The following is a 16,835-nucleotide window of genomic DNA, read 5'->3' as shown; positions in this document are numbered from 1 at the left end:
ATTTAAGACAACAGGGACATTTTATGAATATATTGCTGTTTGTTACTTGCTGCTTTTATAGATGTTGTTTTGTTACCTGCAGATGTAGATTAGCTTAATGCTAACTCCGGTGCAATGCATCAAATGGTTACATGAATGTTTTTTATTGCACACTGTCCCTCACTAATAAAGTTGAAATTGAATTGAAACGTGTTTTTGACTCTGTGTTTTTCCTTCTTCTTCTTCAGGTTTCGGTGCAGACGACGGCGGCGGCCCCTCTGAGGAGTCCTCGGATTATCCCGGACGGAGGGACCAAACTGAGACGCCGACAGGAGAAAGGAGGCGTCACCTCAGCCCTGAAGAGAAGGAAAGAAGGATGGAGGAGAAGACAACGAAGGCGCTCAGCATGCTCTCCAGACTGCAGGACGACGCTCCTCGTCAGACCAAAAGCTGCAAAGATCGCTCCAACTTTGAGGACTGTGAGTTTAGCATCTTAAGAAAAGGAGGTTTTGTTTTTTTTTGTTGACTTTATTTAACCAGGTAGAAAAAACTCTTTGAGATTAAAATTCTCTTTTTCAGGAGTGACAAAACAAGCAGCAACACAAGTCACAGAGTTTCAGACAGACAACCAGCAGCCAAACAGAGAAATACAAAAATACACCGAATAAATCCTTTAAAGACACAAATAACAAATCTGAGCAGCAGAAGTTTGTCAGGCTCATCTTTAAAATATGATTGACTGTTTTTCAGGCCAAACTTTTGCATCTTTTTGCATTAACTGCTTTGTCAAAAAAGGTGGAATTTAATAATCTCTTTATTCCTCGTCAGTCCCAAAAAAAACACGTTTAAATTTTGAATTGGTCTGAAAATGTTAAATAGTAAAGACTCCACGAGACGCCATGTTGAAGTGATGAAAAATGCTTCATGTGAAACATTTGGTTTGAATTAATTATTTTTCAAAAGTTAAAAACAAACAGTTTTCTTTCTCTGCGTCGTCGCCTTTAAAATCAAACTCTCTCTCTTTGTCGTCCCACACTCTGATTTGCCTCTTTTTCACACAGAAGACAATGCAGGAAGAAGAAAACACCTGACGCACTAACAAACACACCTCTCGACTCCAAAACGTCCCCTCATTTACCACACTTGATTTTTTTTTTTTTTTTTTTTTAGAATTGCCCTTTTTTTCCATCAGGAGTTTAGTCAGGAGTTCTCCAGTTTCCCTCAAGTGCCTAATTTCTGGCGTCCAAGCCTTTGTGAGCGCGCTGAGGCTGGCGGGTGGGACAATGAGCGTCCACACCTCAGGTCAAGGCTGGAGGGTCCGGCCCCCTGCAGAGGTCAGGCGGGTCAGAGTTGTCCTGTGAGTGCTGGACGTATGAATGGGACTGATTGGGCTGGTTTGTCCAGACCGTAATCAAGCAGGATGAAGAACCCTGCAGCTGCTCTCACTATTATACCTCAAGGTTATTACTGATGGAGCGCTTTGTTGGGTCACAGCAGCGAGGAGGAAGTTTGTGTGTGAATTTGATGTCAGTACATTTGTTCTTGTAGAGCACTGGGCTTCGTTTCTATTCTCTCATTTCTAACAGCAGCGAGGAGGAATCAACGTCTTTATGTGAGAAAGTCCAAACAGAGAACACAGACACAAACGCGTGTTTTTTTATTTTGTTTTGGACGTATAACCAAAAAGCTGCAGGTCGGAGGTCAGAACATGTAATGACTCTCACCTGAACACAAAGAGGAAGAATGACACGCGTGCTGTGTTGTTCAGAGAGAAACACTCGGTCCTCTCTGCTCCTGTTTGTGGGCGTGGTCTGTTTGCAAAGTGTGTCCTCGTACAAGCCTGAATTTTTCCCCCAGGCTTCTTTTGTTTTGTCGCATCACACACACACACACACACACACACACGTTTCTTGTGCACCCTGTGTGTGTGTGTGTGTGTTTGCTCTTCTCCTGACACTTGTTACTGCAGCTCCTCATTAGGCTCTAAAAAAGCCTAATTGCTCATAATTGTCTTCTTTTTTTTTTTTTTTTTTTCGTGCAGTGACCAGTTGCCAAAGGATTCCCAAAATAAAGACTCCCTCCCTCCCGACACACTCTCACACCGACACACACCAGATACACACACCTATAACCTCTTGTACTTCCATTCAACTCTGTCAGGAGCTGCAGTCATGTGACCCGTGCAAGAGCAAAAACAACATGTAAACAAAGATGGACTGGAGGCAGGTGTATGAAGTTTACAAGCACATTTGGAAAGCTGTAGATTGAATTACTTTACCTGATTTTGCAGAAAACAAACAAACTTCACAGATGCAGCAGCTACTGTAGTGACGCTGATCCTGACTTTATGTGACTTCATCTGACTGTTAAGAGAGGTCATTACACCAGGCTTCAGTCCAGAAAGGTCAAGTGTGCACATGCTGAGTGAGACATGGTAATAAGTCGAAGGTGCGTCATTTGATCTGCGTGTTGGGCGCCCCGCCCCGAGCAGACTGTAAGTGCACGCAGCAGAGGGTGACACTGATGTCGAGTAGCTGTGCTCTCCTTTGTGTCGCCGCAGAGCAGCGGCTTGTGGCGCCTGTTAACCCGAATGTGGAGTGAGCGTCTGATAAATGTCGGCGTGGATGATGCTGAACACCTGGCGGCCTTGAAGCCAGCCTCGCCGTGACCCCGCCCACCAACACACAACCACAGCCGCCAGCTTTTCTTCCAGTCGTCGACCTACGGGCGGAGAGCGGAGTCCTGAGTGTTGTTTTCAAACACTATATGAGGTTTTTTTTTTAAAAGACAGAAAATGTAGTGAACAAGAAAGAAAGGCCTGTCACTTGAAAGAGAGGTGTGTGTGTGTGTGTGTGTGTGTGTGTGTGTGTGTGTGCGCGCAGGAGGATGTTTGGGTACAGTGCCTTTATGTAAGCTCTGTTTGCTCAGCCTTTGGTCTGGAATACCTCGATGTGTTTACCATCAGTCCCGAATGAGGAGGGCAAACAAACAGCCCGCCTATTGATGAGCAGCAGCGTGGAATATGTCCGCTGTATTCACGAGATGGAGAGAGAGAGAGAGAGAGAGAGAGAGAGAGAGCAAAGTCAATCTGTCAAAGAGTCTATTATACGGTGTCCAAACAGAGAGCGCCCTCCACAATGGCCTTATTAATGGCACAATGTCAAGGAGCGGCAGGGCAATAATAGCTGATGATTTCGCTTTGTGAGATTATCTCAGGAGATCTGTTTTTTTTTTTTAACCATACAGCAGATGATTTTGGACTCGGAGGACGTATCGGTGTGGGTCTTGCGGCGGGGGCTGATTGGGGCGTAGGCGTGTGCGTGTGTGTTTGGGAGCAGAAAGCGTAAGTTGTGGTTTTGTGGTGAGGCTGGTGGCGTGCAGCCAGAGACGAGGAGTGTGGCTGCTACGTGTGTCTTTGTTTGTTTTCCTCGCAGGGCCCTAACCCCCCCCCCCCCCCCACACACACACACACACACACACACACACACACCACCGCCGCCGCCTAACGCACACATACACGGTCACTCCTCAGTCTTTTTTTTTTGGGGGGGAGAAAGTGAGGGGGAGGAGTCGTGTTTTCATGCAGCAACAACAGCCTCAAGGGGAATGCTGCCAAATACTGCCACCAGCTTTCACGCTGTATAGGAGCCACTTGAGTTAAAAAAAAACAAAAAAACTGATTCAGATGCCAAATTCTGCTTGAAAAAGTAAATATTTTTACAACACCAGAGAGACTCCACCAGTCAAAACTCTGCAGAAGAAGTGGACGCAGTCACACGGTCTGCAGCCGAGCGAAGCCACAAAACCTGCATTTTAATCTGCCGACCAGCAGAGGGCGACTTCACTTGTTGCACAAAGACGTCCTATTGTTTAAAAGTCGACGAGACAGTTAGCTTCATTCTCACTTGATTCATTAACTATGATTAAAGAGATTATTGAATAAGTCATCTTAGTTGTTAGTTCAGTTTTCGTCCTGCACAGTTTTGCTTTTTTTTTCACCGCACACACCAACCGTCACTCTCCCTCAGCGTGCGTTTGTGAATCACCGATGCCACCGAAGCTAACCATGCTAACACAAGAGTTGAAACATTAGCGCCACGTTTGCTTCCCCTCAGACGTCCAGTAAATGTCTGGAAGAGGAACTAGAGGAAGAATTTTAAAAAAAACTAACAAACAAACAAAAGGGCAGCTGCCTGAAATGGCAAACTTGAGATGGTCAAACGTCAAATGTCCAGAAACCACAATGAGTCAGCACGTCCTGTCTCTCTTCTGCTGTCCTATCCAATAAAGGCACAAATGATCCAAAAATAATCATTAATAGATTATGACATGTTTGTGAGACCATAAAGACCCCCGTTGTGTTTTTAAATATAATACTGAATGCAAATACGACAAAATGGAGACGAGCAATCGTTGATTTTGGATTTAAAAAAAATCAAATCTCTCCACGAAAGATGTCAAAAGAAAAATGTTCTGCTTCGTGTCCGTTCATATTATTTAAATTCATCAAATAATCAGAATTTAAAAGTTACTCAAATATATATGGAAGCATTTTCCCTCGAGTTATAAAAATACATTTTTCACCGTAAGCGCAGGAAGTTAATCTTAATCCTTTAATCCTTAAAGCCTTGTTAAAGCTGTATGACACACACGTCTGTGTTTAAAAAGACAAGAAGATCAGATCAGTGTGTATGCACCATAATTCACTTTCCTGATAAATTGATGATCACAGTTTAGACCAATAATCTCCTCTCTTTGTGACCGCAGTCTGAAAACACGTCCGGTCCCTCCTCTGCTCCGTTCCAGTGAAGTGTTATTTTCCCCTTTAAACACTTTCATCAGATAAGACGTCGACGGTTACCTCTGATTGGGAGCGTGCGACAATACCTCATTCTGCACTATTGTGAACCGACACGCTCGGCCTGGATCGCAGGTCTGCTGTGACGCTCACACCTCTCACCTCCTTATCACACTTCACGGCGTTGTGTCAGCGTGCTCCGGCCGTAGATTTACAGGATCGTCACATGTGTAAGAACTTTAAACCCGTTTCTCAGGGACGTGCTGCGGTTACAGATCGGTTCAGTCTCCGTTTATCTCGCCGTGCGTGAACGCTAGCTGCTCTAAATGTGCGCTCTTAATCACACATTTCAGGTCTGTATATGTGGGGCATGTTGCACTCTGACATTTTTTTCTGCTATTAAAAAAAAAAAAGAAAAAAAAAGGGGGTCACCTCCGCTCCAGCGCTGAATGTGACCTTTGTTAAAGGAATTATGGGACACTTTATACAGTGTGATGATGAGCAGGAACAAAAGTCTGGGATTAAGCGGGAAAGAGAGCAACAAACAAGTGAGCTCGTTAGAAACACAATAGAGCCCTGTGTGTGTGTGTCTTTGTGTGTGTGTGTGTGTGTGTGTGTGTTATAAATTGCATCCTTACTCTGACACTGTTGGAGCATTTAGTGATTAAAGTGTTTTTATTTATAAACTGTAGGACATTTAAAAAGGACAGCAGCAAACCGGGCAGCATCCTTTAAACTTCGTAAACAGGATCTGGAACGACATTTTCATGCTAGCTTGACTTGTGTTTTTTTTTTTTTATTATTATTTTATTCAAAGGAACTTGTGTTTTTCAAACATATTCAGCTTTAATCTGCATGCAAAAATCAGCCAAAAAAACAAAAGAAAAATCAAATTTTTCCTCATTACAAAAGTGAAAAAGCAAGCTAACGTTTGCTTGCTAAGTTCAAATGTTCCTCTCAGTAATATGAAAACTGAACCTGAAGACGATGGAGCTTTAAAGTTGTTGAAACTAAAAACTCGGAGAGGATGTCGTTTGTAAAAAAATGTCAACACATAATCCATTTTATTAATATGATGAAAGACGCCAAACTTCCCTTCATCTACTCGTCTCATAAACACACAAAGAAAGCAGCTGAATTTATAGATCTACCTTAAAGTGCGTTATGAAGTTAAACGACACATCATTATACTTTAAATTTAAAAAAACTGAGAAATTAAAATCATACGTTAAAAACGAAGCCCAACTACCACTGATGTATAAACCAACAGCGTACTTCAGTATCACCTCTGAATGAGCCTTGAACAAAAAGGTCAACAAAACTTCAGATCGGACTCAACATTTGATTCTGTTTTTAGACGCTCGGGCGGCACGCTCACATTCAAAACCAGCGTGGAGGTCAAAGAGGGAGCAATAAATCATACACAGATGAGCACCGACAGTTGTCAGGTGAGCAGCCAGCAGTGTTTTTCATCTGTCAGCTGCAGACGTCCGAGCGTGTGTTAAATGAGTTGTGACCCATGTGCCTGTGCACCGCTGCACCAGCAGGGAACAAAACAGGAAAAAAAAAACAAACGGCAGTGAAAGAGTGAACCTCCCTGCTCATCATCATCATCACAGCCCCATTCTTCCTCTCTCTATTGCAACTGAATCGCCTCGCTCTCATTACAGATTACGGCCTCCGCAGAGTGACTCTCCCCTTTCTCTCGCCCTTTCTCCACACAGCCCCTCTCTTGATTAACATTTTCTGCTAGGCTTCACACCAAAGGCACAACCTGTGCGCTTTAAAGGCAGGCTGGAAGGAAAAAAAAAAAAAAAAAAAGCCATCAAGCGCTGGAGTGGAATCAGATAAGGCTATCAGGCAGGAGGCTTTACTGCCTGGGCTTTGTCCCGCTCCTCCACCCACCCTCGCTTCCTCCCTCAATCTCTCACTCCGCTGCACCTTTTGTCCGGATCATTCCCTGACGGAGTGCTCCCCTCAGCCGGGGACCCCCCGACCTCCTGCAGCACCACTGCACTACAGGCCCACAGCTGTGTGTGTGTGTGTGTGTGTGTGTGTGTGTGTGTGTGCAAAGTTGTGAGCAGGCCTGATGTTGAAGTTGAACTTAAAACTCCCCTGCGTTATTATTCGCACAGCAACATATAATTCTGATCTCCTTCTGACATAAATACCATAAAAAAAGGACAAACTGTCTTTTCATTTGATATCAGACACTTTGATTCTGTTTTCACGTCTCAGATCCGTCTTCCATCCCGCTGAGCCATGTTTTTGAGGAGGTGATTGCACGTCCAGTTTTCATCGAACTGTCCCGTTGAAAGTAAAAAAAAAAAAAAAATCCTGCACATTTCTCTCGCTTAGCATCACTGATGTGATCAGACGAAATCCTCACCATGATCCGCCTTCTCTGTGTGTTCAGGTGTCTCTGGATCATGTGACCAGTCCACATTTACACCAAGGCAAAAACACATTGTGTGTTTGCTGAAACTTCTCCTGTGCAGATTTTGTCCATCTTCTGTCTTTGGATATATGTTTAGGCAGCGACTGGATGTGCATGCTGTTGGATTTAATTGTATCTGAACTCCCATCGTCCAATATGCTTCTTCAAAATGTCATTAAACTTTTCACCGAGGTTCCCCGTGTCACTGCTGGGAACAAATGTTTTATACTCGTCGTGTGGAAACAAAGTTTGATTCTCGAGACTCGTGCAAAACAAACTTCACAGCGTCGTGTCGGTGGACTGAGAGAAGTCGGCTCTCCTGCAGATGGTCGGCGAAGCTCAGCCTCTGCAGCCCCCTTTTTAAAGAAGCCCAGGTTGGATCCATTCTCTCTCTCTCTCACACACACACACACACACACACAAGCTGCCATTTCTCTTTAGCAGATTGAGCGGTGCACTGATGCAGCCGCTGTGTGAATGTGTTCGCATCTTTTGAAGAGAGCAGATTTTAAATCCTCCGCCTGGTCCCATGTGGTCTGAGCATGCGGGGACTCCAGCAGATCCCGGTCCTGCAGATCTCCTCTCATCACAAGATATTTGCAAACAGATGCGTGAAGCCAGGCCGCAGCTTCTTTTTTTTTTTTTTTTGATCAATCAAGCTTTAACAAGTCAAGTTGACTGGATGCGAATGTCGCATTTTACATGTGAAAGGACGAGGCCGGGGAAGGCCTGGTTTTGATTAGGCCTAAGCTGATAAATGCTGGATTCAAACAGCCCCCCTGCCACTGTGGAGAAACCCCAGAGGTCCAGGGGTTTAAGTCCAGACTGATATCAACTCTGTTGCTCCTCTTTCTTCTCCAAACCGATGAATAGATCCATTATTCAGTAGACTCATTCTCATCTCCTAAATTGAAGTGGCAGCAGCTTAGAAGCCCCATTTTCGCCCCGGTTTTTTTTTTTTTTTTTTTTTCCAAGTCACTCACCCTCCCAAATCTGCCTGCTGAAATATTCATGGGTGTGGTTAGCCTCGGTTTGTCCTCCCCGTGTAATCATTGTTTTTATGTTTGAGACTCGAACATTAATCATGATGATTAGGTGCGTTGTCTTCAGTGTCGCTTTTTTTAAGCCGACTCTAAAAAGTGAAGAAGTCACTTTTTTTTTTTATAAGAGACACGAAAGGTTCTTGCCTCAGGGGGCTTTGTGATCGATAAATGTACAAGAACAATCTTTTTTTGGGTACTTATATTTGAAAATCAGTTCAAACGTCTCGGTTTTTGATTTCATGCCGAGGCAGGTTCATTAAAATCTGATTTTTAAAACACGTGAAAAACACGAAACAATTAAAAATCCTTCACAGACACAACAAGAGGGGGGATGAAATACTGAGATTACATTTGAAAGTCTCTTAAAAATTAACCAAGGTGAAGATATAACATCTGAAAATGCACACACGTAGAAATGACGCATCTGCTCGAGTCAAAGTCGTTCTTTATAACGTTTCTCTCCGAATCCTGTTGCGAGCTGTAAAAGTGTAAAAAGATTATTAAGAAAAAAGGAAAATACAAAACAAAAAAAGATAAAGTACAAAGATTAAAAAGATGTGCATTAAAAACCTCTGTTCTCTCATTTTATCCAACAAATGTTGTAAACTTCTCAAACTTGACGAGATCCAAAGATTATTGAACCTTTCTGCCATCAAACGTGTTTATGATCCTCGCCCTCTACTTTCTGATGATGGACCTGTTTGATTTCAGCTCTGATATTAAGTCTTATTTCATATCAAGGAAAGACATTCCAGCAGGATCCATCCTGATCGCTCTAAACTCTCAAAAGCTGAATTCAAGGTCTCGTTCTCTTCATCAGCTAAGTGCTGCTCGGCCCCGCCTCCAAACCAATCAAGGCCAACTGGACTCCCTGTGAACTCTTCACCCTCCGTGACCCCAGAGCGACCACAGGAGAGAAATATTACTCTAATGTGCTCTGCACACACACACACGCACACACACACACACACACACACACACACACACACAGGCTGAATGTTCTCGGTCTGTCTGGAAAGCTTTGTGATAAAGAGCTCATCTTTTAAAGTGATATTTTGCTCTTGTGTGGTCAGGAGTCGAGCTCTAAAAGTTTGTCTTTGTCTTTTTCTCTCTGCAGTCGACTTCTTGGCAAAGTTCTGCATTTTCAGTCAGGAGAAGCTGGCCGAGTACAAAAGAGCTTTTGAAGCAGTAAGTGGAAAGATATTTCAGTCTTTTATACTTTCTCTCGCTGTAGAATGAAACCGCCTGTTGGGAACTCATTTGCTCTATCTTCTCTTGTTGGTGGATTTTATAAACCAAACCTTTTTTTTTTTTTGTGCAGTTTCCCAGAAATCAAATGAACATACTGATATTAATCAGCAGAGTTATGTAACTTATAATAGAAAGTTTACATTCAGCAAACACTCATATTGAAGAAGTGAAATCTTTTTCGTTTTGTTGTTTTTCTTTGGTTGCATATTATTCAAAGACTTGAGTCTTACATTTTAAATGTTTGAGAAAAGAAAAATCATACTTTAAACTATGAGGATGTTTTTACTGTCTCCAGTGTCAACATCAAACTTTCACTCTCAGTTTATTCCTGAGTAGTTTCTGATTTAAGATTTTTTTTTAATTTTTGTAAATTTCATCCATTTCAACTCTGAAGACATGTTTCAGATGTTTCCCTCTTCTCACATGAACGCTGGAGACACTGACTTGTTTTTGGAGAAGTGCAGTTTGCGAGCGATGCTGATGCCGTTTCTTCTCAGGAGGACAGCGACGGTGACGGCTACATCTCGTGCCTTCAGGTTCTCCTGGCTCTTAAAAACATCCTCCCTGCAGAGCTGCTGTCTGAACAAGAGGAGATCTTCGTCTTCAGGGTCTGTACTCATGTTTATTCAATCACGTATGTGCTCTCTGAGACTGTGCTGACAAATGGGACGCCAATCAGCCAATCAAATCCTCCGACAGGCCTCAGCAGGTCCGTCTGGAGGGACTGAGGTTTGTAGGGTCACCAGTTCCAGTCCTGGTTTGGACCAAAGCATGGAATTTGTTCTGGTAGCTGGATAGGTGTTAGTACACTTCCTGAGCAGAGGTGCCTTTGAGCAAGGCAGCAAACCCCCAACTGCTTGAAGCACTCTTTGATGTTTCTCCTTCCAGATCCTGGAGATGGTGGACTTCAGGGTGACAGATGGACTGGTGGACCTGAGGCTCTTCGCTGTGATCACCAGCCTGGCTCAGAAGATCGCATCCATGGAGTGAGTGACGTCACCGCGCCGACACACACGCTCGTCAGTGAGGCAGGAAGACGGAGTCCCTCTGACCCGCCATAAAAACAAAGAATAAGAGTGTGTTCACCAGTTTGGTTTCGCTGATTATGTCGACGTGTGTGGGGCTCTCTGATCCTCTTCATCTTCAGACGCTTTATGTGGCTGTTAGAAGTCAAAGTTACGAGCCTGGGTGTGAATGGCCACATATTTAACAACACTTCAAATGTCTGTTTCAAAAAGTATAAAGTCATTTATTGATAAAAAAAAAATCTGCTTTTAATCTGAAGTTCCAGCTTTTAAATTTTCTGATTAATTCAACTTTGAATTGAAGAATTTTCATATATTCTCAAAACATTTTAACTAAGTAACATTGAATTGTTTATTCCCTTGTTTATTATTATTTATCTTTATAATATCAGGAACGCTGCTTTTCCCATCGTCACGAGTTAGATCTTGAGAAAACCACCGACGGTAACTGGTCGTGTTGGGAGAAAGCAGCATCGTTATCTGGACACAAACACGATAAAAACCCCGAGTGACTCGTTGTCTCAGGAAAATCCAGTAAAATAAAGGGATTGGAAACATGTCCTCTTGGGGCTTCCATACAAAAACCTAATTAGGACAATTAAAAAAAAAACTTTCAATAATGAAGTCCTCAAACCGGATTGTAGTGAAACACAAACCTGTCTCTGAAACAGGAAGTGACATCATGCAGACGCTCAAAAAACATTAACGATTTCAAAAAGTTGATTTCTCTTCATCTAAAAGAAAAAAACAAGAATTTTTATTAAAAAATCAATCGAGAACGTCTCGAGAAGAAGTGACGGATGGGGTGACATCCTCTTTAGTTAACATTTCCTGTGAAGGGTTAATTAGAGCGTTTCCTGTTATAAGGAGTCCCTTCTCTACATTGAACCACAGACGGACTCTGAGCTCGACCTCCGCGTCCTCCTGTCTCCCCCCATATGCCTCAGATTCCCACACACATCGCAGCCTATCTGTCCCGCCCCGGGGTGTGAAGCTTCCTACACAGAGCGGCGAGCGTGGAGCCAAGCCTTCTCTGGAGGTCTCTGAGGGTCAAGGCCTGCTCCCGGAGCGCTCACCCCACAGAGAGAGCTCCCTCTCAGCCAGGACGGGGCCAGGGTCACGGCTCCTCTGATTTACGGCCGTCCTCTTTGTGTGGCGTGTTAGAGGAGGCCTGAACATGGTCTGCCCCCCCCCTCCTCCTCCAAAAAAAAAAAAAAAAAGTGTCTGCTCTGTATGAAGGCAATTATAGTAACGATAATGAATCGCTATATTAAACCTCTCTGCAGTTGAAATAAGACGAAGCAGGAAGATCAGCGTTCATAACGCCTGCGCCCAAACAAGAAGAAAACAAAAGCATCCTTCTGTCATCTCATCCCAACTGAACTAAACTGATCCTCTTACCTGTTTCACTTAATCCTGTTGTCTCTAATCCTGTCTTAGAAATGAGCTGCTACAGTAGTTACACAATCAGCCTTTCTGATCATGCGAGGCTTTGAAATCTGAGGAGCTGCTGCCCATGTTTTTATATCTGCTTCTCATTCTTCTCCCACTTTTTTACCTTGCTCTAATTGCACCCTCCCTCCCCCCCCCACCCCATTCGCTCTCCTCCTTTCTTTTGCAGATTTCACTGTCCGCCCCTCTAATCTCTGCGGGCTCTCTCGTACCTCTCACCCTCTGCTTCGTGCTGTTTTGGCCCCTTGACTCAGCCCATCTGTCCCTGTGTGCTGCAGCATTGTGCTCCCCAACAAGTCCACCTCACACAGCGCCTGCATTCCCTCAGGGGAAGTCACATGATCCGCCATCAAGCACATTGCCATACAGGATTCACCCCCCCCCCCCCCCCCCCCCCCCCCCCGGACAGCATCGAGGTCATTGCGATTGTCACTTTGGCCTCTTGTGAGCGTGCATGCGTGCACCGAGAGTTACCGTAAGTCTCCTCCATCCTGGCATTTCACTGAACTGACTTAATGAGTCGGGGAGCGAAGAAGAAGTGCTAACATGACTCAGCAGAACAGAGAGCAGCTCTGTCCTGATGCTAACGGAGTCTTTGTTAGACTTTGGTGTAGCGTTCATGACTTTGTGCTGAACTTTTGTTTTAAAGAATATTAAAGAAATCAAATCGGCATTAAAATGAGTCTCAGAGCATGCAGGAGCTGAGCGGCTGCTGAAATCAGTTCTGCTTTTTCAGAATTTATCGATCACAACATTTATAACTCTCTTTATTATTTAAAGAGAATTCAGAACAAACCTGGTATTTAAAACAATCAAATAAAGTATACCGAGGGGCTCTGGTAGTGTTGTGGTTGGTGCACACGCCTCGTGTATGAAAGGCCGTGATCCTCCAACCTGTGGCTCCTTTCCTGCATGTCATTCCTCCCCCCTCCCTCCTTACTCACTTTACTCCACATGCAAGGCAGAAAAACTGCATCTGAAATCAAGTTAAAATTAAGGACTTTATTTTAATCAAGCTCGTTTTATCAGAAACTCCTCCTCCTCCTCCTCCTCCTCCTCCTCCTCCTCCTGATTCGTCTCCCTTCACTGTGTCGGCTCAGCGTCGCCGCAGCCCGCTCAAAAACATCCAAAAAAAAACAACTCTCAATTCTGTCAAATCAAACTAGGTCAGAATATATTTGCATCCCATCACCCCCTGCCTCGCTGCACGCCGAGGAGACCGCCTAAATGTTGTTGCCTTACGTAAGCGAGAAGTCTGCTGTGTCACAGCGGGGTGCCAGGCCACACCAACAAAGAGAAATGGGTTGGGCTGCTATTATCCTCCCCGCGGTTCATCAGTGCTCCCCCAGTCCCTCGTTTACGCTCGCCATTATCACGCCAGTGTCCTTAGCACACCAGCATTTGGACTCTTTTTCAGCAAACCAAGTGCAATTAATGATCATTAGCTGCCCTGTCTCGCTTCATCCGCGTCAAGCCCCTGCCTGCAGGACGAGGGCCAATCACGGTGCTGCGAGCACTCAGGCGTTCACTGCACTCGTTGGCCCAGCGCTGGTTCCATTCTTCGCTCTAACAGGGCATTGAAGGCACAGCGAGGAGGGGCTCATTAACACCGGGCGCTCGTTAGAGCGGGGACGGCCGTCGCTGTGCCACACGCTGGACTGGAAGGAACACAAGCAGCCGTGTCTCCCTCTAATTGTCCGTGCGGGACCTCCATCGTGTTGGTCTGCCAGCACTCACATTGCACCAGAGTGTGCCCCGGTGAATCGCTGAATCCCCCCCCTCCACAGACCTCCACACAAACCCCTGCTCACCCTGCTCCAGGCAGCCCCCCCCCCCCCCACCAACACCCACTGCCCCAAAATCCCAGCAGTTTTATCCGTTACTGTGGCGGGATGTCCACGTGTGCCCACGTATTGTTTGGCAGCCAGGCTACTGTGAGCAACCACAATGGGCTCAGAACACTTTACCATCACAGCGCTGCACGGGACACACCCGCCAAAACTCACCCGCCAAACTGGCTGTCCTCAATTTGCCTGCAGAGGCAACTTTCAACACAGGACAGATTGTGTGATCCACAGCCGCCCCGTTTAGAGAGATGCTCTGGACTAAAAAAGAAAAAAGAACCCTGATCGTCCGGCTTCGAGGTTTGAAGACACAGAACTAAAAAACCTGCAGACAAAGCAAAACACTTTGAGTTGCATTTTGGGATTTGTAGGATCCAACCTCAGCTGTTGTTATCAAAGCTGCATTCATCAAATCCTCTGAGGGGGAAATCAGATTTTGGGGATCGTCCTTCTCTTTTTGTGTTTCAGATGTTTGAAATTGTAGCGAGGGAACGCGATGGACGCTGCAACGACGATGAGTTGAGTTTTTGCAGTCGTGCTCTTAAAGGCCACAAGAGTATAAAAGTCATATGCAAACACACACACACACACACACACACACACACACACACACACAAAAACAAAATACTTCAATGGGATGAGGAAACCTGTGACTTTCTAGGTTGTTGTGATTTTCCGGAAGCTTTCACAAAAACTACCTTTTTTACGATTACACTTTCAGACTGTGCTCAGCCGTGACTAACCGCTGCCATCTTTTCCATGTGCTCTTTCCAGCGAGTTCATGCGATCACTCATCAGCGACATGGACTTCCGCTCACTAGAAGTGCGTCTCTTCAAAGCGAAGGTAAGTCCAAACGTTAGCTTCTGTTTATTACTTCCGAAGTCTCCCAAAACTCCTTAAACTCGCTTAAAACGTTGCAGAAGAAGAACTCTGCTCCACATGTTCATCCTCTCAGGTTTGTTTTCTTAAGGTGCACTTGAATCCCTCCGTGCAGATTAACTCTGAAATGAGACTCATTCATGCCCGTCCGCTCGGCAGGTTTCATTCGAAGGAAACAAACACTGGTAAACACTTTGAGGAGCAATTCCAAAGCATGCTTTGAAATGCTAGCTCCTTTTTTTTTAAGGGGAATACTTGGCCCCTCATGCATAGAAATGAGGGGAGAATGAGAGAGAGAGAGAGGGGGGTGCTTTTCTCTTCTCATAGATTAGCGAGAGCTTAATCTCATTAAAGTGCCCAGCAGTGAACATGCCGTCCACTCCGCCCAGTCCTGTAATCAGCCTGAGACACACGGCTCATCTCAGATGGACCGGGGCCCCGTGCGACCAGCTGGCTGCTCGCACGGGCCCGGCCCTCATTCACACGAGGAAGTAGACGCAGGAGGAAGATGAAAGCCTGCGGCCGAGGGTGTGGAAACTGAGCCTCTGGCCAGGTAGGGGAGGCTGTGTAATTACAGACCTGTTAGGGATAGGGTTGTTAACTGGAGAGGCTGGGGGGAGGACGGGCTAATTGCCAGAGGGATTACCCCCCCCCCCCAACCCCAACAATTATTACCTTGACTGCGTTAACTGTGCAAACAGGTGCACAAAAAACAAGCCTGCAAACAGGTAGAGGTAATCTGAGGCTGCCCACAGGAGCACACACAATAACACACAAACACAAGCACACACACATGAACTCTAAAGCCAGTTTGCCTTGTTTCTTCTTTTTCCCGTCTTATTTGTGCTGACATTGTTGATCTGCCTCCTGCAGCAGCTGTTCCTGTTCCTCCTGGAGGAGCAGCGAGGAGACACCGCAGCCCGGTCGGGCTTCATCAGCGCCGAGCAGCTGCTGCTGGAGCTGAAGGCCGGAGGGATCCGACTGGAGCAGGAGGCGGCCGTCCGGCTGGAGCTGCAGCACGTGCCCCCCCTGGACCTGCTCGACTTCCTGGCCCACCTGCCCCTCTTCATGCTCATTCACAAGTCGGTCATCTCCAACCCTCTCGATAGCTCTCAGTCACTGTGACGTCAGGTATCTGCATTACTGCCAATCAAATCATCAGAAGAAGAAAAAAACACACAAGGTGATTTAGTTCAGTTCAGTTGGATCTACATGACGGGTGAATAATACTTTGAGGGACTTCGTGTTGCTGCATGTCTGGGATGTTTAAATCCGATCCCAGGCAGAAAAGTGGGAAAAGTGTCGACTGATGTTCGAGACAGAGGAGAGAAAGATTTTAAACAAACAACAGACTCAACTCTGAGGTGCTTTTTTTAGGTCTTAAACAGGACGAGCGAGGCGAGGGGAGAGTGGAGAAGTCATGTGGTGGGTGATTTACATTCTTACACTGAACATATCGAGCACAATAGGTCTTCATGTATTAGGATTTGGTGTGCAGCCTTTGCCAGCACCACACCCCGGCATCATGTAAACTGGTTTGTGGGTTTCTTTGATCTCGTGTCTATTGAACGCGTCACATAATCTCCCTTTTGTGCCACGATGATTTATGGCCCAAACACACTGAGGGCATGTTCCGCTCCCTCTGAGGACACGCGTGTGAAACGTTGTCTGATTAAAAAAAAAATGAAACCGATCAAACGCTGTCTATGGTCCTGAAATGTTCTCCAGGTTTGTCTCAGTGGAAACAAAGTCAAAGCACTATCACAGTGTAAAAGCGTCCGCAGGCTGCGTGCGTGAGCAGAAGCGGAGTCCATGTAAATGTTCTGATGCAACAGCTCCGTATTGTTCCGCCGCCAAGAAAACAATATCTGAGCAGAGAAGCCCGCTCAGACTTTTGTCCTCTTCTATCCAACTTAATCAACACTGATGAATGATATTCAATGAGATATTCATCTTATATAGTTTGAGTCATTGTTTAGCCCGCGCTTTGCCAATTAGATATGGCCGTGCTCTCCTGCGGTTCGTACACGCCTGACAGACCGCCGAGGAGGGAAACATAATGGACTCAGACAGGCTGTTAGAGCGGGGACGTCCTGTAAGCAGCATATGTCTTCATGGGAAATTAC

At 45.3% G+C, this 16,835-nt stretch overlaps 1 protein-coding gene across 1 annotated transcript; it reads left to right on the top strand.

The window, feature by feature from the left end:
• The first annotated feature begins 343 nt into the window (after positions 1–343).
• On the top strand, positions 344–16,094 carry LOC306818213 (uncharacterized protein). Its single transcript, XM_079335622.1, has 6 exons — positions 344–458; positions 9,375–9,445; positions 10,006–10,116; positions 10,397–10,494; positions 14,604–14,673; positions 15,583–16,094. Exons 1-6 carry the CDS (start codon positions 356–358, stop codon positions 15,832–15,834), a joined length of 705 nt encoding a protein of 234 aa, XP_079191748.1. The 5' UTR covers positions 344–355; the 3' UTR covers positions 15,835–16,094.
• The last annotated feature ends 741 nt before the right edge of the window (positions 16,095–16,835 follow it).

Source organism: Symphodus melops (assembly GCF_947650265.1).
Source record: "Symphodus melops genome assembly, chromosome: 22".
In the NCBI taxonomy this organism is placed as follows: domain Eukaryota; kingdom Metazoa; phylum Chordata; class Actinopteri; order Labriformes; family Labridae; genus Symphodus; species Symphodus melops.
Note: the sequence above shows the minus strand (reverse complement) of the source record. Positions and strands in the feature narration are given on the sequence as shown.